This window comes from Lipomyces tetrasporus, assembly GCF_029532465.1.
Source record: "Lipomyces tetrasporus strain NRRL Y-64009 chromosome Unknown POJ06scaffold_8, whole genome shotgun sequence".
Classification (NCBI taxonomy): Eukaryota; Fungi; Ascomycota; class Lipomycetes; order Lipomycetales; family Lipomycetaceae; genus Lipomyces; species Lipomyces tetrasporus.
Genome location: NW_026611603.1, coordinates 29,275 through 52,808, shown reverse-complemented (window position 1 = coordinate 52,808; position 23,534 = coordinate 29,275). Strand labels below are relative to the sequence as shown.

The 23,534-nt window shown below is 46.1% G+C and overlaps 6 protein-coding genes across 6 annotated transcripts; 4 read left to right on the top strand and 2 right to left on the bottom strand.

The window, feature by feature from the left end:
- Positions 1 to 95: 95 nt before the first annotated feature.
- Positions 96 to 1,726, bottom strand: POJ06DRAFT_296396 (general substrate transporter; the record flags this gene model as incomplete). Its single annotated transcript, XM_056190543.1, has 3 exons — positions 96 to 114; positions 200 to 1,465; positions 1,515 to 1,726. 3 exons carry the CDS (start codon positions 1,724 to 1,726, stop codon positions 96 to 98), a joined length of 1,497 nt encoding a protein of 498 aa, XP_056041960.1.
- A 1,424-nt stretch (positions 1,727 to 3,150) lies between these two features.
- Positions 3,151 to 5,214, top strand: POJ06DRAFT_257245 (FMN-dependent dehydrogenase-domain-containing protein). Its single transcript, XM_056188122.1, has 2 exons — positions 3,151 to 3,538; positions 3,593 to 5,214. Exons 1-2 carry the CDS (start codon positions 3,520 to 3,522, stop codon positions 5,059 to 5,061), a joined length of 1,488 nt encoding a protein of 495 aa, XP_056041959.1. The 5' UTR covers positions 3,151 to 3,519; the 3' UTR covers positions 5,062 to 5,214.
- A 711-nt stretch (positions 5,215 to 5,925) lies between these two features.
- Positions 5,926 to 6,889, top strand: POJ06DRAFT_282519 (HNH endonuclease-domain-containing protein; the record flags this gene model as incomplete). Its single annotated transcript, XM_056190034.1, has 5 exons — positions 5,926 to 6,018; positions 6,072 to 6,168; positions 6,220 to 6,343; positions 6,364 to 6,648; positions 6,670 to 6,889. 5 exons carry the CDS (start codon positions 5,926 to 5,928, stop codon positions 6,887 to 6,889), a joined length of 819 nt encoding a protein of 272 aa, XP_056041958.1.
- A 1,013-nt stretch (positions 6,890 to 7,902) lies between these two features.
- On the top strand, positions 7,903 to 9,399 carry POJ06DRAFT_212563 (uncharacterized protein). The gene is made up of 2 exons (XM_056185463.1): positions 7,903 to 8,046; positions 8,096 to 9,399. The coding sequence occupies exons 1-2, from the start codon at positions 7,914 to 7,916 to the stop codon at positions 9,349 to 9,351; spliced, it is 1,389 nt and encodes a 462-aa protein (XP_056041957.1). The 5' UTR covers positions 7,903 to 7,913; the 3' UTR covers positions 9,352 to 9,399.
- Positions 9,400 to 14,183: 4,784 nt separating this feature from the next.
- POJ06DRAFT_302443 (uncharacterized protein) lies at positions 14,184 to 15,339 on the bottom strand (the record flags this gene model as incomplete). The annotated part of the gene is made up of 4 exons (XM_056190765.1): positions 14,184 to 14,927; positions 14,974 to 15,135; positions 15,212 to 15,305; positions 15,331 to 15,339. 4 exons carry the CDS (start codon positions 15,337 to 15,339, stop codon positions 14,296 to 14,298), a joined length of 897 nt encoding a protein of 298 aa, XP_056041956.1. The 3' UTR covers positions 14,184 to 14,295.
- Positions 15,340 to 16,152: 813 nt separating this feature from the next.
- On the top strand, positions 16,153 to 19,808 carry POJ06DRAFT_136574 (uncharacterized protein). The gene is made up of 5 exons (XM_056184469.1): positions 16,153 to 16,530; positions 16,585 to 16,699; positions 16,758 to 16,937; positions 16,989 to 17,600; positions 17,648 to 19,808. Exons 1-5 carry the CDS (start codon positions 16,376 to 16,378, stop codon positions 19,694 to 19,696), a joined length of 3,111 nt encoding a protein of 1,036 aa, XP_056041955.1. The 5' UTR covers positions 16,153 to 16,375; the 3' UTR covers positions 19,697 to 19,808.
- Positions 19,809 to 23,534: the final 3,726 nt, after the last annotated feature.

Below are 23,534 nucleotides of genomic sequence, written 5' to 3'. Positions count from 1 at the left end.
ATTTATAAACTTTATTTTATTGTTTTATTGATATAGAGAAGAGTTGGCAAGAGACCGTAGTAATAGAAATAATATATATCGCGTTTTACAATAGATCATGCCAACAAAATAATGCTAGTGCCAGTCGTTAGTTCTGTTTATTAGCTATTTGCCTTTCACTGAAGTGTGCACCCCGCGTTGGACCCTACAGATGCCTAACTCAATATCCCTCGCTAGCTTATCAAGCTTATTCACATCCCCTCGGCTAGTGAACGATTTCCACAGCGGATCACCATGCTCAAAAATCTCGTCCATTTCCTCCAGAGTGCGCTGTTTCGTCTCGGGCATAAAAAACAGGACATGAAAAAATGCACAGATATTGAAGAAGCCAACTATGAAAAACATGCGCCATCTAATGGAACGAAACAGCGGAGGAACTGAAAAGCCTAACGCAAGATTTGTGGCCCAATTGGCAGCAGTCGCAAGCGAAACGCCTGTCGCTCGCACGCGGAGCGGGACAACTTCGGGGGGGTAAATCCAGCTCACAGGGCCCCAGGCCACGGAGAAGGTGGCTACGGCGAGATATGTGCAAGCTAAAATGGTGCGACTCGCAGCTGGATGACCGACAATTTTCCACGTGTAAGGCTGGCTCTGGACCGTGTTGGGCTCACCGTACCTCATGAGCAACCCACCTATGAGGAACAGCCAAAGGCTCATAAAGATTGGCGCCACGAGTAGGCTAGACCGACGGCCCAATCTATCCGTCCACAGGATACATGGTATCGTCATAACAACATTGATGACGTACTGCATAGACGACGCGAAATCCGGATTGGCAATTCCCGCGGACGCAAGGAGATACCTAGTGTAATACATCATCACGATCATTCCACTCAGTTGGCTCCACATCTGGATCGCCATCGCAAGAAAAACACGCTTGCGTATCTTCGGTGAGAGCAATTCTTGGAACGAGCTGGACTGCTCTTCACATTCCAGCCCCATTTGATCTTCAATCTCCTTGAATTCCGCCAGCACAAGCGGGTCATTAACATCGCGATTTTTCGAGCGCAGGAATGCCAGTACTTGTAAGGCTTCATCCCACCGGCCCGTACTCGCAAGCCACCGCGGCGAGTAGGGAAACCAGAAGAGGCCAGAAAACAGGGCGACAGCTGGAACGGCTTGGACCGCCCATGGTATACGAAACGCGGCCTCAGAGTTAATAAACGAGCAGCCATATTGGATAAAGTACTGGATCAAGGTACCGCATGTAATGGCGAATACTTGGAACGCGACGACCCGTCCCCGGATTTTCCGCGGCGCGATTTCTGACTGGTAAATTGGCACGGTCGACGACGTCACTCCAATGCAGAGACCGCCTACAACCCGTCCAATGATTAACATCGCGACACCATTTGATGATGCTTGGATAGCCGCGCCAATGCACCACACAACAGCGCCACCCTGGATAGTGACTTTACGCGAAAATCTGACAGGTCAGTATTCTATCATGATCACTTTGAAGTTACTGAACTCACTTATCAGCAACAAAGCTAGACGACAGTGCCCCAATGAAGGACCCCGCTGCCATCGCACTTGTAATAATGCCCTGCAGCGTACCAAGTGGATTGCCAAAGAATTCCTCGTACTGACGCGTTCCCAGGACACCGGACATGGATCCTATGTCGAAGCCAAACAACGCGCCGCCGAGCCCCACAAATGCGGAGATAGTGTAGACATTTAGAAACATAACTGTATGCATTGCACCATTTTGACGCGAGAGGTGGTATGGCTAACGGTTTTCCTGGTGGTGAATTCACATTCATTATGAATTCACGAAATCACGTCGCCGATTCTACTTGAACGCGTCGACGTCAATAACACGCGAAAACTTTAATAATTACTAAAGGAAAACTTTGCAGATCATCATCTGGCTGAACGTCCCACTCTGCGCATGTCTGTCAGGATTCCAGGGGCTTGTGTCGCTCGGTGCCTTGGATTCAGGCGCGCCGCACCACCCCTAGCACGAGCACGGCCTCCTAATAAGCCACAAAAGTTTGGTGCACATAGTAGAACGTCCTGCCCTAACTCCGTTGTCGAATTAAGCCGTCCGGTCAGCCGGACGGCCGGACGTAGCAATTTCCTCAAAAACGGCGTCCACAAAGTACCAACACCTTGCCTGGTGTAAGAGAAAACAAAAATACAGCTGACGCGTTCTTCAACCACAACGACGCGTCGCTAGTGGGGTCCTACAGATTACTCCTCCTCACGCTCTACGTAGCATCAATTATTATGACGGAGCATACTCCCAGCAGCCCTACCTCCCGCACTTATTGTAGCATGTGGAAAAAGGAATTAGCCAATGATCGTTGTAATAGCAAACATGTGTGTTGTGGTGAAAAGTTTTTTCACGGTGCAAGGGCCACTCCTCAATTATAAAAGGAGTTGGCAAGAGACCGTAGTAATAGTAATAATAGATAGCGCGTTTTACAATAGGATATATATCTCCCAACTTCAAAAAGGCGGATGGCGGATGCGGATATGGAAAATTGTGGTTCAGGGTATGCGCATCCGCCACAGCCCTGCCCTGATATGACGCTTGATTCACTGAGGCGAAGTTTTTGGTTTTTGTGGTAAATTGGCAGGTCGTCAGTACACGGCGGTGAAAGTCTCCAAAAAAAGGCATACCTGATGCGGCTCAAATGGTAGTCGTGAAAAGCCGTGTCACGATGTGTCGGCTTAACATCCCCCCGAGCGGAGATGTTCCAAGTCAGCGCGAATTTCAGTAGTGCCAGCGGACCGACCCTTTGACCAACAAAAAAGGCTCAGCAGTAAATATTTCACCATTATTACGTGTGGCCTAAGTACGGTGTGCTAGGCTCGAAGTCTCAGTGTCCATTGGAAGCAGTCGACAGATATCAATTAACAGGTTCACTAATTTATACTCACCATATTCAAGCGAGGAACCCTTTTCCAAACTTATTGTAATTTAACTAGACTTGACCGTCCACGAAACATATTTGTTTCCATCGATAGGAGGTTATAGTCGACAATTGTTTCAGGTCCACTATTTGCTGATCTTCAGTATCCGACTTAGGCTTCCTCGATTAACGAGAACTGCCTGATTTTCAATTGCTGCGTGAATTGCCTGACTCAGTTCTCCGTCACGATTCACGCTTCTTGCAAAGATGCCGGCTATTAGTCACCCCGAGATCCCAGAGGCTTACACGTTCTAGAGAGGCAGAAACGAACCATGTTCACAACCCTATTCCGCAATAGTGGAGCCAGGAGTTTTGACCGAGCAGACCTGAATCCCTGCTTCTTGGCATTTCCATCTCCCAGCAACTTAACTTTATCCCACCGTTTATGGTCACCCAATCGGATTCGGCACACCTTTCCACCGAAGCCTTTTTGAACCTTGCCACTACACTACTTTCTAGACAGCTTAATGTTGAGATTATTGAGCCGCTGTAATTCCTCAATTTCACGGAAGGGATATATTTTCTGCGTTTGAATGCATCGCACAATAAACAGCAAATAATTATGCTCACCGGAACAGAAAGTTAGTCCGACAGTAGTTTACTCCATGATACTTTAATAAAACTGATTGTTTTAGTTGCCAAACATAATACTAAGGAAAGTTGCTGGGTCATTGTCCACGGAAAGGCTTATGATGTGACTGAGTTTCTTCCAGAGCATCCTGGTGGTCAAAAAATTATTATCAAGTACGCAGGCAAGGATGCGACCAAGGAGTTTGACCCTATTCACCCTCGCGATACACTCGACAAGTACTTGCCGTCTTCCAAACACTTAGGACCTGTTGACCTCGCGTCCGTCGAAAGTGACCTTCAGGACGAGGAGACTATGGACGAACTGGAGCTTGCGCGATTAGAACGAGTCAAGCATATGCCGCCGGTTTCTCAATGCTACAATTTGTTTGATTTTGAGGATATCGCACGCCGGACAATGAAACAGACCGCGTGGGCGTACTATTCGTCGGGTGCCGATGACGAGATCACAATGCGTGAGAATCATGCTGCTTTCAGTAGGATCTGGTTCAGACCAAAAGTCCTGGTAGACGTCAGCAAAGTTGATCTATCTACTACAATGCTAGGCTCCCCATCTTCGGTGCCATTCTACATAAGCGCTGCCGCCCTGGGAAAATTGGGTAACCCGGAAGGAGAAGTCGTCCTAACGCGCGCCGGATACCGCGAGAATGTGATTCAGATGATCCCTACACTTGCTTCGTGTTCATTCGACGAGATCGTGGATGCCAAACAAGGAGATCAGATCCAATGGTTGCAGTTGTACGTCAATCAAGATAGGGAGATTACTCGGAAAATCGTGCAACACGCTGAGAAGCGCGGTTGCCGTGCCTTGTGGATCACAGTTGATGCGCCGCAACTTGGCCGACGAGAGAAGGATATGCGGTCAAAGTACGACCAGCAGGCGGCCAGTGTGCAAGACAATGAGTCGACAGTAGATAGATCCCAGGGCGCCGCGAGAGCTATTTCGTCGTTTATTGATCCTTCGTTGAGCTGGAAGGATATCCCTTGGTTTCAGAGTATCACGAAGATGGCGATTGTCCTGAAAGGCATTCAGCGTGCGGAGGATGCGATCAGGGCAGTTGAATATGGTGTGGATGCTATTCTACTCAGCAACCATGGTGGACGCCAGCTTGACTTTGCGCGACCAGCTATCGAAGTTCTTCCTGAGGTCATGAAGTCTCTCCGACAGCATGGTTACGAAGACAAGATCGAGGTTTACATCGACGGCGGTATTCGCCGTGGAACAGATATCCTTAAAGCACTCTGTCTAGGTGCCAAAGGCGTTGGTATCGCTCGACCCTTTCTCTATGCTATGTCCACTTACGGTGAGACCGGTGTTGTCCGAGCTATTCAGTTGCTTAAGGACGAGCTTGAGATGAACATGCGCCTCATTGGAGCGACCAAAGTTTCAGTTCTTAGCCAATCGTTTGTCGATAGCGGCAGCATCGCGAATCATAGCATAGTTCCGAGGGATCATCTATCGAGCCAGGTTTATGATAAACTTGTTGCACCACCTTTTGTGAAGTCGAACTTGTGAGTTTTCCACCGAGAGCGCGGGCATAAGATTTCTGCATCTATCTAGAAGCTAGGAGCGCATAGAGCCTGTATATTGTCGTTTGGTACAGTGGCCGTTATTCATGATATTAGAACACTAATATACGAGTATATATAAATTCAATAGTAATTTGTGGACCCGAATTCTAAAAATATGGTAGACATCCACTGGAGAACTTGCGTAACCTATCAAACACGTTGTGTATCTTCCCACTGCAAATGTCACGAATAATACTAGATTTTACGAGCTGTTAACGTATTAGATTAGGGGTGTTCAATACGAATATTCGTAATTCGAATACAAATAATCGAAGATATCTTGCTTACTAATGCGAATACGAGTAAAAAACTTTATTCGTCAATTATTCGTAATATTCGTAAAATTTAACTACTTGTACAATAAAAATAACGCCTCGCTGGCAAGCTCCCTTCTATAAGCACCCCTCAATAACATCAACTTTGTCATAGTTTCGCCTTTCAACGAGTGCCTCCGCGAACAGAGGTCCCTCCATGTGATAACGCGTCATGATTGGTTGAAGTAAAGGTTAACTATTACACTAGCGTCTTCGCAGAATTGCGAATAATATTATTCGTATTCGACGCTCCGGATTTTATTCGTTACGAATAAACTGAAATCTTGCGAATACGAATAACAAATACGAATAAGAAAATTTTTATTCGTGAACACCCCTATATAATTAGATAATGCCATCCCAACAAATAAGTCGTCTTTTACGTCTATTCGCTCAGGTTAGGGTTTGGGAGCGGGGTGAACTGTAGGGGTGTGATCTGATCGGTCCCTGTAGATACCCGTGCGTCAGCAAAGAAAGAAACGCATCAATAGTATATGGCAGGCGGAAGAGCAATCGGTAGAGATGTCCATTTCTACAACTTTGCAGAGCCTGATAAAGCGCTCGGTGGACTGATATTGAATTCTTCTGTAACTAAAAAAAACTTTCTATGTTGGGCATCTTCATCGTTACAACTGATCAGTATCGCGTAACCTTGCGAAGCACCGGACACGACCTAACGCCAACCGATGAGCCTCTCCAGCCAGGCCACTATGATATAAGGTCTTATTCTCACAAAAGTAATATTCTAAAGAAGTCTTTGTATGTAGCGGCTGCTGAATTTGACGCAGACACAATATGTATCGCAGATGAGCCATGCATAATACGAATAATTTCACAATCATCCACCGACAGAGATGCTACATTCCGAATGCAGGTCCGTGAGAGAGATGGGAAGTGCGTGATCACTGGCCGGTTAACAGACGGGCTGATAGAGATAATTGGAGTACTTTCCACGCCGCGCACATCTTCCCATTGTCCAGTGAAGGTTATTTCGTGCAGAGTGGGTTTTCTCGGTGGATTACGAACAGAATAGGAGAACGTGACACGGGCATTAACTCATGCCAGAATCGCCTGCTTATGCGGTCCCATATGCATGAGCAATTTGATGGATTTTATTTCTCCATCAACCCAGACGAAGGGTATAAGATAACCTGTTTCAATGAAGATTTTGATGGAATAGACGGGAGAATACTTGACCCTGTTTTGTCGAGATCCAGGTGACAATCGGATGGTAAGAGAGATGAACTGCTAAGGTGGCACTTTCGTCAAGCAGTTTTGGCCAATATGAGAGGGGCCGGAGAACCAAGTTTTGAGACTGAGTTCCCACCTGGAACTGATATGATTGGGGAGATCCTCAGCGGGTCGACAGCAGCCAAGCGGATGGAGGCAGAGCTTTTTTCCCGATTGGGTAGCTATGACATCGCCTGGGACTCTCAAAAGCCTATAGGACAATCATGATTCAGCTTGAAAGCGTCCAGCTGGAAATAAGTACAGTGATATCTGTTTCATATTAGTGTAAAGAATTGGCATGTTTGAATTTGTTAGAGAATTTATATGTAATGGGGGGATAATTTTATATTCGTTATTAAAAGAAATTACTTGACAGTAAAATCTGAAATGTAATTCTTCTATACGTAGGGTATGGGTCTTGGGGCCGGCTAACACCACTGTACCAACTTCAACACGTCTTTTTCCAGCAATGTGATATCGAAGAAGCAAAAAAGTCATGGATGATGAAGAACAGATGCAAATGGCTCTTTCAGTCCTGCAAACTAGTGAGTGTAGCAGCATTAATGCTTCTGCTGCTCAATTCTATGTTAGTCTATCTACTCTTCACGACGCGTCTCCGAGGAAATTACTGTCTCAAGCTGCTGCAACTCGACAGTGTCACACAAATGCGAAGGAGAGTTACCTTGCCAGCGCTTTTGATCGAACCTTCGTCAAACTTACTTGTATCGCGATGATAACGGTCTGTCAGAAAACCCACAGGGAGTGGTTGAACTCATATAATGATATGCCGTGGTGACGTGGGCAAGAAAATAGCTCAAGTTCGATGGAGTGCTGTATATCCCTGATTACTAAGGCATCAGTAGAATACTGCAGAATAATGCTACGTCATCAGGCCCCGTCCTAATCGCCACATTAAGGCAATCCCAATCGTCATATCGCCTGCGCCCCCCACACCTGAGATCGTTCGAGTATGCACTAAACACCTGTACAGTGTTCTATAACAGATGCTAATGATATATCAAGAAGCTAGTTAGAAGTGACTGCTGAACATATTCCATTTCTAACAGTTATGGTAGTAATTTTGACAGTTCGGGAAGTTTTGACAGTTCGGGAATAAGAAAGGTCTGTGTTTATATTGGGCGACGCTGAGCAGTCCAAAACTGGAGAATTTCAAACCCGCAAGTCGCCACAAAATGACCACGGCCGCACTGACTGTTGTTACTCTTTCATACAAGGGTTCAGGGTTGCCAAGATGGCATATATACCTCCAACGGGCCTTTGCCTACTATCGACTCTTCTTTCTCTTCTTTCAAGACAACAACAAAATTACAAGACACTCAAGGGTATGGCTCGGCATAAAAACAAGACGCAGTTATCTATTTCAGGTGAGTAACAATTTTTTGTAGTTGCCATTTAGAAATTAATCGACCATAGTTGACAATCCTATCGTTACTGCGGGAAGTCTGGTTTCACGGATTGTTGAATTCGAGCTTGATAGGCCCACAATTATCGACGCCATCAAGGTACGCTTTAGGGGAATCTCGATGACAACTGGGTTGAGATACAGCGCTCTTTCATCTTACAGAGGGTATACATCGCCTGATCAGCTAAAAGAAAGGCTGTTGCACATCCATGTTGATATAGCCACTGTGCTATTCGCAGGACCGAGAGATGCGGCACTTCCTGCTGGTCAGCATAGCCTACCGTTTATAGTCGAGGTTCCAGTATTTTCGAGATGCGACTGCGTTACGCATTTGGAGGAGTATAGACACCGGCAACAAGGGCTCAGTTGGACTTGTACGGGAGCAATATCCAAAACAGTCGGCAACATCCCTCTGCCACCATCATTCGGGGATAGCCGTGATCGGTATGTACGGTACGAGATTATGGCCCTTGTGGAGCGAGCTGGAAGCCTAGAGAATATATCAATCGTCAGACCCGTCACAGTCATCCCTGTGACTCTGATCCATTCATCAGAACTGGTTTGGAATGACCTGAGTCGACTCGCCGGGAGAACTTCCAATGATACGTTTACATTTAGCATTAAGAAATTTCGGCAAATTAACTTCCAAGATGGAACACTTCGGCAATGCAATAGCATGTTTCGGAGCTTCACAATGTCCCAGCCGAAGGGTCATGTCCAGATTCCAACGAAATTGGAAGTCAACGTTGCCAATGACGGTCAAGCATCGATTATGGAGCCGCTGAGGGTGCAGATACATATACTCTTTCGGGTAAATAAGATATTGCGGATACATGGACCTGTTGATTTCAAGCTTAGTTCAATGAGAGTCGCCATGAAATCTTTTACATCACGTCTGACCAATATAGAAAGGCCAATGTCTGTAACCAAAAATATTCTATATCAAGCAGACGTATTGGACATGCCTTTGAGAGCAGACTCTGACAGTGACTCATTGCGCTTTCGGCTGGATCCACATGTGTTTGCCGACCTCGACATCTCCAAAATAGTTCCCGGCTTTTATTTGTTGAACCTGTACTATTATCACGAACTGGAAGTTGCGGTCGGTTTCTCCTTCAATGGCAGTAGCAACAGAATTATAGAATGTGTCTGCCCAGTAAAAATCGTTTCTGGCGTGGATTATGACCTTGATATGGAAAGACTGATGCCACCACGCTACAATATTCGGGAAGTTCGATTCAAGGCAGAGAATATAATTACATTATAATGACTGCGCTTTCGAGTTGTAATTTTGGTTCATTGTTCATAAGATCCAATTGATTAGTTCATTGTTCATAGATCCAATATGATATTGCAATGCGATATCTCACACTCTTAATGACCGTGCTCATCCTTAAACCCGGCTATAACCTTGAATCGACCTTTGATTTTTGGCCCAAAAACGATCGTGATATTAAGATTCGACACCTGATTACCCTGGTACTTGTTCTTAACAGTGAGTCTATTTATTAAGAATGCAGAATGCGAGCGATTCATCCTGAGAAGCTCAAAAAGCGGCCGAGGTATTGAGGATTGTGCTTGGCAAGACTCAACAAATGAGAACGACAAGATCCGCAGAGGTTACCTTAAATTCCACCTCTGCAAGCTTCTTCGCAATTGCAATTGCATAGTTGCTGGAAAATTCATGGAAAAACGAATCCCGCTTGCACTGGGGCTCCAGTGTGCGGCACAAGTATTGAATATTGTGGTCGTGGGTCAGGGTTGCTTGCTGCTGACTAAATGCTGATTAATATCCGCTGACGCAATAGTGCAGATACTCTCGGATTTTCACTGTTTGTGGGTTGTGACACTTCATTTTTGGGCTGTCTGGCACCTAACAAACGCCTATATCCGGCGCCGTAATGTATGCAATATAAGCATTCCATTTCACGAAATAACCCTTTCGTGTTGTGGGCGTTGGGCGGGTGTCTACACCTACCAGTTGTCCCCCTTATGGGAGCATTGAAAACCAATCAACCTTCCATCTTAAGTCATTAGTTACGCTTTTAAAGCTTTTAGTGATCTAGAAGTGATCAAGATTAAACTCCCAACCGGACATCAACAAAAATTCTTAGTTTGGAATTTTCTGTACAGACAGTAGAGTATACTCAGTGTATTCCTTGATGTACGTTGGTACCCGGAATAAAGAACTTGATTCACTGGAGGGTTAGTGATAGCATCACTAAATCGAGGTTCTATAGACGCCTAGCAAGAACTAAAACAGGAAGGGTGCTCAGGGCACCTGACGTCGATGTATGCGCTGTCGAGTTAGTCTTAGTTATTGATTCCAGCAGTACAGCTATTTTGTTAGCTAGTTTCCCTGGACCTCTCCCCCCGAACATTTTATAGTGTGCCGCCATGGACACTAAATATAATCTGAACATGGAGTTTTTGGCAAATGCCTCAACGATCCTGTCCACTATCCCCGCGCTTACCAAACAACAGTATCTTTCGGCCGCTTAGCTTTAATCTTAGGGTCCTTCGATATATTGAATCAGGGCTGTGGCGGATGCGGATATCCGCCAAATTTTCCCATATCCGCATCCGCCATCCGCCTTTTTGAAATTGGCGGATATGTATCCGCCTTTTTATCCGCTTTTCGACAGCAAAAATTTGCAAAATTCATTAATAGTTATTATATATCTAATTTCCTCAAAAATTTCGCAAAGTTCTCTAACATGATATTTGAATTTTCTAAATGGACTCGCTGTAGCGGACGCAACTTATATGGTCGGTGATCCCCGCTACATGTGAGCCGGTACGACAAGTGCTAGAATAACTTCTTGTCGGGACTAGTCGAACTATGCAAGTTGAGGGTTAGGGCTAACTGTGACCCTAACCCTGCTCGATTTTGACCTTTTTTTTCAATTTAATTAAGAATATACGGATTACATACAAGGTTGAGAATATGACCAAAGCAGCGGACTCTGCGACTTCTGCCATTGAATTCAAGCGCTGCACCAATCGTATCCATCGCCGTATCGTTGTTCGTTGCGTTGTAACCTCACATACCCTGGAAACACCTTCCAAGGAAAGAGGTCCCAGACATCCTGAACATCGTCTACGGTAGCTAAATTCGTATTTTCTGCCATATTGCTGTCTTACAGTAAGGGTGTTTACTTGCGCAGACAAAGAATTACGTGTTCCCGAGCGCGTAGCTGAAGCTCAGGGGTAGCCCCTGCCTTTAAAAGCCGAACCCCCTACAAACCTGTCCATCCATCCATTCCACGCCTATTTTAAATGGATGGATGGATTACGTAACAGCAGCCTAGATGGAATCGATGGAAATGGATGCGGATGCACAGACCTCCATTTCCACCCATTCCATCCTTTGAACAACTGAGTGGAGTGGATCGCCACACTGGGTCTATCCAAAGGACAACTATGCGTAGCCTAGCTAAAGGAGACAACCCGGGATCTAGGTCCTTATTTGCTTTGAGAGCTTCACAGGCCAGATTTGCGCTTTGGTTATCGCCTGACTTCAGCGCAATAAGAATGTCACCCACGATCAAGTTTATCACATGTGCGATGCATCTAATATAGCTTGAAGGTCCGTCAAATCGTTGCTCTGTAGTATCATGTTGAGCTAGGAGAATTGCATGCAACTCGGAGATCAAAACTTCGTTATTAGAAGCATTATCTCCCGTAATCGTGAGAAGCTTTGGACCAAGACTCAGCTCCTGAAGGAGGTCAGAGACCGCCATGTTCTCTCCACTGTGAGTACCTTCGAGCTCTTTGAATTCGAGAACACGTTCTTTGTAGACGAATTCAGGTGTCAGCCAATGGCCCACGATACCAAGGACAGAGAGATGATTCTTGCTTGTCCACACATCAAGCGAAAAGCCAATTGTGCTACAGGTTGTAGCTAGTTCCTGCTTGACAGCTTGAGATTCTCCCGACTCTCTTTAAATTTCGAAACGAGGCGGCGCTTTACTGTGCTTGCGGATTTGAGAGGCAAGGAAATATCGGGTAGATCTCTGAATATTCGTTGAAATGATTGAGACTCAACTGCCATAAATGGTTCCGATTCCTGGACAATCCAACGCAAAATATTCTCTTCTAGCCGCTCTTCAGCTGAGTGAACAGGCTTACTTAGAAACGATGTGATATCGCTTGAAGTTCTAGGAGTAGACAATGGAATTGAAGTACCAGGCTTGAATATCTTGTGCTGTGATCCAAGATGTCTAACCAAATTTCCTGACGACCCTTCAAGAACTGCGTCTGTAGTAGTCCGGGAACAGCGAGCACACACAATCAGCCTATCTGGACGACTCTTTCTGCTTCCTTGTGGATATATGTTGTTTCGAGCTCTGTTAAATGGAAATGTTCCCATACCCACGACTTTGGTGGCATGGGCTTACTTCGAATGACCGGGGAAAGAGAAGGATAGTTCTCAGCGTCGGCTGCAAGAAGCTGCGACGCAGATTCGTCAGGAGATATGATATCATCTGAAACTGTACTCGTCTGGCTCGCATCAAGGCGATGACGAGAACGGGCACGTAAACCTTCGTCAGCGTCGCCTTCACTATCAGTACCCTAATTCATGACATAAGAATCAGGACGCTTTCGTTCTAGAAGGGCATCCACCCCTATATCCGCGCCGATCCCTGACAGACCGCCCAAAGTATTCATCAGAATGTCATATTATAGAGACATTTTGCCACAGAGTTTCTTAATAGTTTCTTAGTCCGTGCGCATCCAAATCAGGTAACCCTAGCCCTTAAGTTATTTACTAGCGGCACTTTCAAATCAGAAATTTTGCCAGCAAAAGTCTTAACTCAATTATTAAGGTTTACAGCGCACGCTCGAGGCACTCTGTAAACAACGCGTCTACTAAAACCGCCTTCCTACTATCCATACTATCTTCGTCTGGCGGCTTTTGTTCACAATGCCTAGAATCCATCGTCCACGCCAAACACAAGCTGCGACCATTATACTGATAATGGTAGCAGCCCAGTTCCTATATCTTCTCTTGCAATTCGTTGCTCTTGCTGGCTCTTTCGAGGGTACTCGCCAATACGAGCCACCGATACTGTACCCCAGCTTGCAGTTCGAATTTGAGGGCCTTGATGACTCCGAGGCCATATTTAAATTTCGTTTTTCTAAAGGGCAAATACTCGCCATTTTACCCTACCTCCGACTTGACCTTGTCCATTGGTCAACCCGTTATCACCCCGATAACCTCACAGCCCTCTGCATTCTCTTACGCAGATTGGCATACCCTGAGCGGTGGGGCTCGATGACGAGGGACTTTGGACGGTCGCGATCCTATCTGTGTTCTGTAGCACGAGACGTAGTGCTGCACCTGATAGACCGATTTGGTGGGTTGCTTGAATGGGACCGCTCTCGTTTAACGCCTGAAACACTCTTCCGATATGCAAGCTATGTGGAGAAGAAGTGTGGATACCCCAACGTCTGGGGGTTTATCGACAGTACCTTCAGGCCGACCACCCGTCCAACGGAAAACCAAAGGCTGGTGTACTCTGGCTATAAACATCCACATGGATTTAAAGTCCAGGCGGCAGCAACACCTGATGGAATTATTTCGTCGCTGTCCAAGCCTATGGAAGGGAAGATTGGTGACTGGGCAATGTTAAAAGAATCAGGACTGGAAGAAAAATTAAAGGAGGTCAATTCTGTGGTCCCTGATGATCGCCAGCTTTTTGTATACGGAGATCCAGCTTACACTGAAGGTTGTGGTATAATGGGGCCGTTCAAGACAACGCCAGCGCATCTTGTGCTGACTCCAGACGAGGCTGATTTCAACGTGAGGATGTCTGGAGTTCGTATCGCAGTCGAGCAGTTGTTCGGCCATGTACTCAACAAGTGGGCCTATAATGCCTATAAGTATGGTTTGAGGCAACAGTCCACCCCAGTGGCTGGGTTTATATGGTCTCGGTACTATTCACCAATATCCACACCTGCTTTGCGGGCGGCAACGAAGTGTCGCAGTCGTTCGGTTGTGCGCCGCCGTCGCTGGAGGAGTATCTGGGCAGGACTAGCTGTCTAAGCTGTGGCTGTGTTGCAATGTAGCTTATAGCGAATTTGTTATTCTACTTTCCACTTATCCAAAGCAAACACGAAGTTTAATGAAGACATGAAGCAAGCGACAGAACAACGGGCATAGCAAACGCACAGAGCAAACAAATAGCAAGATATTGAAAATACTAAGCTAAATTTTGTGTAGTATCATGGCCAGTGTCTCGTTCAAAGACGAGAACTGTTCTTGTACTTGTTTCTTTAAGTCAGACATCTGTTCCTGAGCCTGATGTGTGAGACCGGAAATTTTTTTGTCCATCTGATGTATCTGCACTTCTAGTTCCGTTGCGCGATCAAAAGATATTGCGCCGTCGTTCTGCGACTGATTTGCGTTGTCGCATTGCGGTGGTTGAGTATGCGACGCCATACAGGAAGTCAGTGCATCAGCAAGTATTTTGGTGGATGACATCATCGTCATGCTGATCATATCACTATTGGATAGTTTCGAACGCTTCTTACTGCGTTGCGACGGTATGTCGCCATCAGTTTCGGCGTCATCGTCATCACCATCGTCAGACTTCTTGCGCCCAAGCATCATTTGATGCCGAATAGCCTTTGTTCTGGCCTTAGTTTCCGCCAGTTCTTCCTTTTGAGCCAAAAGTTCCTGTTCTTCGATGTTGATTTCATCGAAACGTTGCATGAATTCGTCCAGCGCCTGTTTAAGGTCGGTATCGGCCTCAGCAACGCCTGACTTATACGTCAGCTGTTCTTTTCGTTGTCTGATTAGGCTCTCCACGGTTTGGCCTGGCTTTTTGATAGGTACACCTGTACTAGTGAGATTCCATACATATAGCTATGGTCGCCCGCCTACCTGTTTCCGCCTCAAAAATATGAGAAATATCCTTCCAAAACTGGACTTTCCGTCGCCTCGCATACTCGCTCTGGTGGAGCACGCAAAGACGGACCTGATCAATCGACGAGGAAGAACTGGCGATTGTTGGCGTGCGCGTGAGACTAGGTGTAGCGGCAAGATCTGCAGTAACAATGCGCGACGTTATGGGGGAAACTAGAGGAACTGAGTCTCCAGTACTCTGGGATTCCGAACTTACAACTATCGAAGATCCATTTGTAGAGGTGAACGCGTAGCTTGGACGATTTATCGGTCCCCTCGAAGCAAACTTCGTGGACTTTTCCGCAGACCAGCTACTGGACGACGGTGAGTTCACACGAAACGCATTGAGTATTTAGAGCAATCTGGTTAGCGATCGTCAGGCAAATTTGCAAGGAACGCGCGAGTCGTGCTGTCTGTATTGTGGGGAGAGACCAAGAGGGTGTCGTTTGCATAGATCAACGCGTCAATGCTCAAGGTTGGAGCTAATCCAGAGTGGGGATAACACTGTCAAGCTAGTCCGGAGTGGGTTAGTGCTATTGCCTAACTAGTCGATAAGGTCGGTTCTGGAATGCCTTAATGATAAGGCATGTTGGGAGCTCCTTAACAGCTGCCATGGCCTAATTGGGACGGCCGTGCCCTAATTGGGTAATGCACGCTAGGGAACTTTTAAGAAACTTTGTGGCAAAATGTCTCTAATAAAGTTTCTTCTTCTCGCAAAAGCAAATGGATGTAGCCAATGCGCCGCCCGCCCGACATATCGCTATTCGCAATATCCTTTTTCAATTACATTTCCGTCTTGGTGATGCTCGGCTCGACCCTACACCGACAATCAAGAAGCAGATTTGAGCACATGATCACCAGCGCTGACTATCAAATGAATCAGCCGAGCAAGATTCAGTGGGGTCGCACTAGCATTAGCATTTTTTTGGTGTAGAGTATTCAAATGCGGGGTTATGCGGGGATGATCACCCGCGCTGACTATCAAATGAATCAGCCGAGCAAGATGAGTGGGCCGCACTAACATTTAGCATTTTTTTTGTGTAGTATTCAAATGCGGGGTTGGCTTAACCCCGCATTTTCGGCCTATTTTCTCCCGATGGTTTGTAACTTCTAGCTTTCGCTTTCATTGCAGGCGGTGGATACCTCGGGGAGACCCACCTTTGTGTACTCCACGGGGAAATGGCGTTTTTTTTTGGAAGAAGGCGAACCGAGCATTGAGGTTGATGTCCCAAATGGAATTTATGAATGTTATATCAAGAAGACCATCCGTCTTCAGGAGTTGTAGGTGATAAATCTACTGAGATTTATAATCTTGGAAATAAGTTTCAACACAGGTTTGCCGCCACTCTATTGAAAGGTCTCCATTCGAATTACCACCTCGATGTATAGAAAGATATTACTACTCCTTGTAGTTTTTCACGCATTAGGTGGAAGAGCTCTTCCTGTTAACCATACGGATGATCAAGTTGAAGCTCCCATCCTATCTGGCACTTTTCAAAATCCATCTGTCAATGTCCGGCCGCGGTTTAGATACTGGTAGGTCGGGTCTCGTTCGATGATAATCAACAGTTCTTAACTGTGTGAACATAGGCTCCCGGATGCAAGCATTAATACCACGTTCCTCTCTGATGATATTGCACAGCTTGCGCAGAGAGGTGCAGGTGGCGTTGAGTTCTTAAATTACTTTGACTACGGTGGCCTTGTGGTGAGTTGAATTTACAGGTTTAACCCAATCGTGTTAGCCCATATCTGATGTGATGCAGGCTCCCCCTTCTACGGACTGGAACATATACGGCTACGGTACTCCCGCTTACAGGGAGGTTCTCAAGGCTGCTCTGGAGGCACATAAGGATCATGGCCTTATTATGGATTTCTCTATGGGTCCACAGTCAGGCCAGGGAGTTCCTGCGGCACCTGACGAGATTGGCCTGGCTTATAACTTGGTAAGAACCCTGTGGACAAGTAACATTCTAAGCGTTTCCTAATTTTCCAAGTATTTCTACAATGCGTCGTTGTCGGAATGCGAATGCTTCATAGGAACTTGCGAATGCTTCATGGGAACCCTTCCTGGGTGGGGATCCGGTGAACTTGTGTCTGCCCTTACATTTGCCATCACTAACACGACTGGCGTCTCCTCTTTGATCACTGGGACCTCAATTCTAGTGGGAGACGTTGTTAACGCTAGTCAATATCTAATCTCACCCAGTGTTAACTCTACTCAATATACAATCTCATCAGAATCACTTACGGATGTTACTGACCTGGTGAGGGAAGACGGTTCAATCTCAATCACAGCGCCCAGTATCGACGGAGCTTTGTCGTATATGCTTTTGACGTCATATTACAGTAGATCTTATGCTCGAGCATGTGTTGCTTCTAGTCCTAACCCAGAGAACATTCTTCAAAATGGTTCTTTTGCAGTGGATCATTTTTCGCAAGCTGGAGCACAACTAACGACAGACTTTCTTGAGAAGTACATCCTCATCGATGGCATCGACGATCTTATGAGGGAAGTCGGTAACTATATCTGGGAGGACAGCGTTGAGATCCCATCACAGGTTATGTGGACGCCCAATTTGACCCACGTTTTCCGGGAGCAACATGGCGTATGTTATTGTTTAACTTCAGAGAACAAAGGCTAATAATGGCACAGTATGGAATTGAGAAATATGTACCATTGCTGGCAGGAAAGAATGGCGCGCAGGAAATGGGATCGAGTATCGGGTCAACTTTTTTCGTGTTTGACACCCCGAATGAAGGTGCCGGTATTGTCGGAGACTATCGTGAGACATTGACGTACCTACTCGGAATCTACTATGACTGGTTGACGAATTGGACCAATTCTTATCTCAACCTCCAATTCTCCGGGCAGATTGGATACAATCTTCCAGTTGATATGCTGTCCAATATACCCCGAGTCAATGCCCCCGAAACCGAAAGTCTTTCATTCAATAACAATCTGGACTCATTTAGACAATACTGTGGCCCAGCAAATCTTGCTGGCAAACGCGTCATATCAATGGAAATGGGATCTGACTACCTGGAGACATATACGCAGACCTGGACAGACCTGCTGAAGGATGGGAAAAGGGCTTTTGTGACAGGTGTTAATCAAGCAATATTTCATGGAGCGCCCTACTCACATACGTATCCGAATACTACCTGGCCGGGATTCACGACCTTCCAGTACTCTTTCGGCGCGCATCACTCCCGGCATCAACCTGCGTGGGACGTAGGTTATGCGCACGCCATTAACTACGTCGCACGGACACAATTTGTCTTGCAAACAGGTGTACCCAAGGTCGACCTTGTCTTTTGGGATAAAAAAACCGCTGAGTATGCGTATCCTAATACGTCGTACGTTCCGAGTGATCTCTCTACAGCTGGATACACCTATACGTACTTATCTCCCGACAACTTCGCCTTGGATGTGGCGCAAGTACGAAATGGAATTCTAGCACCTAGTGCGCAATCTTTCCGTGCCCTCATTGTACGCGCGAATGAGACTTTAACTGTTGACGGGGTTCTTGCGCTTGAGAAGTTCGCGAAGGCTGAGTTACCTATTATTTTTTCAGGAGGCATACCAACGGTTTATAATACACGTAACGGCAAGGACACTGAGCACACACAAGGCATATTGGAAAGCATTTTATCGCTGCCAAATGTGTACAAGGTCTCATACGAATCTTTAGCATGCGCAGTGGCTTCAATCGGAGTATCACCGCGCACCAAGGTGAACACTAACGGAACGTGGTTCACACATTGGCGGGAAGACTCAAATGGGGATGTCTACGTTTTTATTTACAATGATGGAGTTCCGAGCGTAGGCAATATTTCGTTTGAGACAACGCAGCGGCCAATATTTCTCAATGCCTGGACCGGAGAGCAAACCCCAGTCGTTTACTATACAGTTGATGGTTTGTACACAACGATCCCCTTTTCGCTTGGCTACACAGAAACCGCTATCATCAAATTCTCCAAGGAAGGTAATGTTCCGCATGAGCATATTGTTTCCACTCCCGATGTCGAGCTTTATTTCAGGCACTTTGCAACCAGTGGTCGGCCCTCTGTGCGAATATTTGCGCAGGGAGATGTAAATGAGCCGATTGTACTATCTAATGGCTCTCTAGTCGAAGTGCATTCTCCAGTTCCGAAAGCCTTCTCTCTCAAGAAATGGACACTTACTGTCGAACAGTGGTTACCGCCTACCGATCTCTATAATGTTGAAATTGTCGCCGATAAGAGCAATATCACCTTCTCTCTTCCAGGCTCCAATCTGGAGTCTTGGTCTTCAATATCTGATTCGTTGATCAATGTATCAGGCATTGGATATTATAACACAACCTTCCACTGGCCTCCGTCAGGTTGCACCCACGACCAACTAGGGGCACTGCTAACCATTCCGCCTATTCCTCAAGGCATTACTGTTTCACTCAACGGGAAAGAGCTACCGAACGTGGACATTACGCATCCTATTGTCGATATTTCCGCGTATGTGCAACAAGATAAGAACGTCTTGTCAATCTCTGTCGCAAGCACTCTATGGAATGTCTTAACGCCGATTTGGCCAAAGCTCAGTACGGGTAGGTCGACTGCTACTCCATCTGTGGAGGCCTTTCAAGCGCTTGGTTTTGGTGCTCTACAAGATTATGGGATCATTGGAGAGGTGCAAGTCGTACCATATGTTGGTTTAGATTTGTGAAGCAGTTGTGATTTGGTACAGGAATAGAGGATGTGGTCGTTGACCTGCGTAGGACTGTTGTCCTCTCATATGAAGTATTTCCTGCACCTGAAGATTGTGTTTTATTTCCATAAAATAATAAATGCTGTTTAAAGCAAGTGTTATTGTAGAGGGCTAACTGCCGAGAGTTAATATGTTAACTGTTTTTACAGAAGGATTCTCTAAGAAAAGGAAGGACACAAGATTTCATGGGGATTTTATGTTAGACCTAGGGTACGGTTATTTGGGCCGTATGGGTATTTGGGCTGGCTACCACCACTAGACCAACTTCAACACGCCTTCTTTCCAGCAATGGGATATCGAAGAAGCACAATAGCCATGGATCGTGATTAACAGACGGATGGCTCTTCGTGCGCCGCAAAATAATGAGTGTAGAAGTATTAACGCTGCTGCGGCTCAATTTCATGGTAGTCGATCTACTTTTCAACGACGACCCTAAAGATGTAAGCTGTGGTTCAGGGGGGCTGAACCAGGAGGGACGGGAGGGACGCCTCATAGTAATGAGCCGCGAACTCTGAGGCAAAGCGTCCCTCCCGGTCAGGGTCGTGGTTCAGTATACTAGCGGAGGAGGGGCCTTTGCAGGGTTAGGGCAGTTAGGGAGGGACGCTTGAGGCTTAGAGGGTCTCGGACGTACTCGGAAGTCATCCGGCAACACCCGCCTCGACACAGAACCCCTGAGCCGCATGCACAGTAACCTCCACAACTATCACCACCCACAACAAATAGACAACTCAGTACAATGTCTTCGCAAAATTGTGTGGAAATGTGTAGAACACTCTAGCCTACGATCGTAGATTGTGGAATATTCTAGCAATGTGTAACGATGACGCAATTGGGTATTCATGGAATGTCTAGAAGGTTCCAGAAGGCAGCGTCCCAAGTATATATAGAGGTCATAGGAACCTATAGTTTATTAGTTAGTTTTGGTGTGCTTCAATATAGTCATATTTTTCAACAAAAATTATGGGAAGTTTACGTGCGATAAGAAGACACAGGTGTAATGGGACAAGCCTTTATTATCTACAAAGTATAGCTGTACACAAGAGGATTCGTTAAGAGAAGAAGAAGAAAAAGAGAAAAGGACAAAAGAGCACGGAACACGATATAGATCTCTCAGATCGAAGCACAGTCTCTATACACATGCAGGAAAGTTATCAGCGATTGCGCGGCGCTCAGTCCCGTTAAATATGACTGCTGTCATTTGAGGCCATGTGTGAGTTAATTTGGAGAATACGAAGGCTATCAAGTGTGCCCGAAATGTGGCGCTGAACGTTTCGGGAAGTATCCAAGAAAGCCTAACAAATCTTTCACATATATTCCACTTGAGCCAAGGATCCGTGCCATTTTTAGCCAGAAGCAATTATCTAAGATAGTGCAGGAATATCCATCCGAAGTGATGTCAAAAACAGGAATTTTGGCGGACTTTTGGAATGGCGATATTATTAAGCGGCTTCGTGCTGATAGTATCTTCGAAGATTCGACCGAGATAGCATTGGCATTGTCGATTGATGGTGTGCAACTAGTCAAGACCAAGACTCACCAGACGTGGCCTATAATGGGGGTCATCTTGAATCTTCCTCCATCCATGCGGTACAAGAAAGAGAACCTGCTTCTGTTTGGCACCATCCCTGGGCCAAAGATGCCGGGAGATATCCTTTCATTCCTGGGACCGTTTCTCAAAGAAATTTAGAACTTCTCCGAGAACGGCGTCAAGATGTGGAATGAGAATCAGAACTGTATCTCAATAGTAAAGGTACATTTATGCCTAATCACCGGGGACCAGCCGGCCATGGCCGAGCTGATGTGCTTGAAGGGCCACAACGCGAGGCGGCCATGTCGCTTTTGCTTTATTGAGGGGGTTGTCGCCTCAAATAGGCAAAACTATTATCCGTTTTCCTCTCTAGTTCCCGGTGCACAGGGGATACGGCGCCTCAATCTGCGGAGCGGCATGAAAAGGGATATTGAAGCGTGCAATCAACAGCAAGACCCGGCTCTATATCGGGAATTGGGTATCTCTGGTCGATCACCATTGGTTGACGTGAACACATTATCCTGGCCGCAGTCGTTCCCTGTGGACGTCATGCACTTGATTTTAGAAGGCATCGTCCCACGAACGGTTGAGATATGGATTGAGGCGTCGAAGACAAGTAAGCGAGGTCATGAAGTGCACGAAGTGGCGTCCCAGCTTGGGCAGCTTGGTAAGCCTCTGGTGGAAAACTTAGCGAAACTTGGGGCTGATATCAAGGAGTGTGCACGTGAAGTCCCGGCGTCGTTGGCACGATCACCGGAGAACACTTTTCAACATTACCCCTCCTACAGAGCACAAAATTGGTTTGACTTTTTACAGTTGTTCGCCCATCCTCTACTGGATGGTAGGGCGTCCTTGGCAGTTAGGAAGAATCTGGCGTTGTTATCCGTTTCGACGCAAGAGGAGTTAAGAGAAGAAGATATCCGATATCTGGAGGGAGCCGTCCGAGAATTTGCTGAATCGTATGAAAATCTGTACTCCGATCCGACCACGTGCACGTCCAACCTCCATGGGATATTGCACTTGACCGATTGCGTTAAGAATTGCGGCCCTGCTTGAGGGTATTGGCAATTCACGATGGAGAAAACATGCGGCAATGGTGTTTCGTGGCTGCAAGGCAACAAGCTCAAGGACGAAAATCTTTCCAATGCAATACTACTACACCAGCAAGTCAATTTGATACGATGGCAAAATCCGAACACCTGCCTTTCGTCGGAAGAGGTTTTGTCGAAGATAGCCAATGATCGTAGTTGTAGAATGCACGGGAAATTGGATAACGCATGGGTCACTCCTCCGAGCAATTTATTATAAGTTGAGGGTGCGAGCCCATGGTAGATAGAAACATAGTTAAGGTGCTATCCCCTTTTTACAACAGGTTTTTATGCAAGACAGAGCAATGTCTAGCCCAACTGAATTGATAGATAAAGTTAAACAGCCACCAGAGTTTACGGACGCACAATGGGACGCGCTAGCAGCGTATCTCGACGTTCAGCCGCCATCAGCAGCTATGATCCGTGAATTACAGAAGACGATGGTCCATTTCAGAAAATATCGGGCAAATCGCGAGGATATAGTTACCTCTGCGCTCGTGACAGCTCGACCAGAGTCAAGGTGCAGACCCTCCGTTATGTTCGGCTTCGGTCGTAGCCGGAACTTGCTCAGATGCATACGCTCAACACACCCGAGCAAGGTGGCGTCGCAAGCTGCTCAATAATGTGGTTTGAGTATCACATTTGGGCACAAGGTTTATGCTGCTACTATTCCTTGATTAAGACAGTATCTGGAAGAGAATTCCAGTCACTACCGTTTTGGAACGTGTAATTAATATTGCTGAGAAGCATTCTAGTACGAGTACTTGTGCCGATAACCCATCGGTACGTTTCCTGGCACGGAGTCCACCAACCCCTTTCTTGTGCACCCCCTATTCCATTGAGAACAACAAGATTCCACTATTTTCATAGAATATAAATGACGGTGTGGGGACAATTGTAAACATTCTGAGTATGCGTAGCTGATGGTTGACGCCGAAAGAGGACGCCGTTGATTTTTCCTTATTTTGGTGTAAAAACTTTAAGGAAAACTACTGAACCCTTACCCTGTAAGTACTACCTATAGTTACTCTTGTAGTAACCACATTAAGTTTACACTTATTTCACAATAGTTTTAGTTGGAAACCGATTTGCCCATTACATTCTTCCAGTCCCCTTGCCCTAACATTCTTGAAGGATCCCCTTGCCCCCGTTGTTTACATTCGATAATTATAACGTGTCT

Coding starts and splice junctions, on each gene's coding strand:
- POJ06DRAFT_212563 (XM_056185463.1), top strand. CDS start 7,914: ATGGCATATATACCTCCAACGGGCCTTTGCCTACTATCGACTCTTCTT. Junction 8,047..8,095: donor GACGCAGTTATCTATTTCAG/GTGAGTAACAAT, acceptor AATCGACCATAG/TTGACAATCCTATCGTTACT.
- POJ06DRAFT_136574 (XM_056184469.1), top strand. CDS start 16,376: ATGTATAGAAAGATATTACTACTCCTTGTAGTTTTTCACGCATTAGGT. Junction 16,700..16,757: donor TTGACTACGGTGGCCTTGTG/GTGAGTTGAATT, acceptor GATGTGATGCAG/GCTCCCCCTTCTACGGACTG. Junction 17,601..17,647: donor TTTTCCGGGAGCAACATGGC/GTATGTTATTGT, acceptor ATAATGGCACAG/TATGGAATTGAGAAATATGT.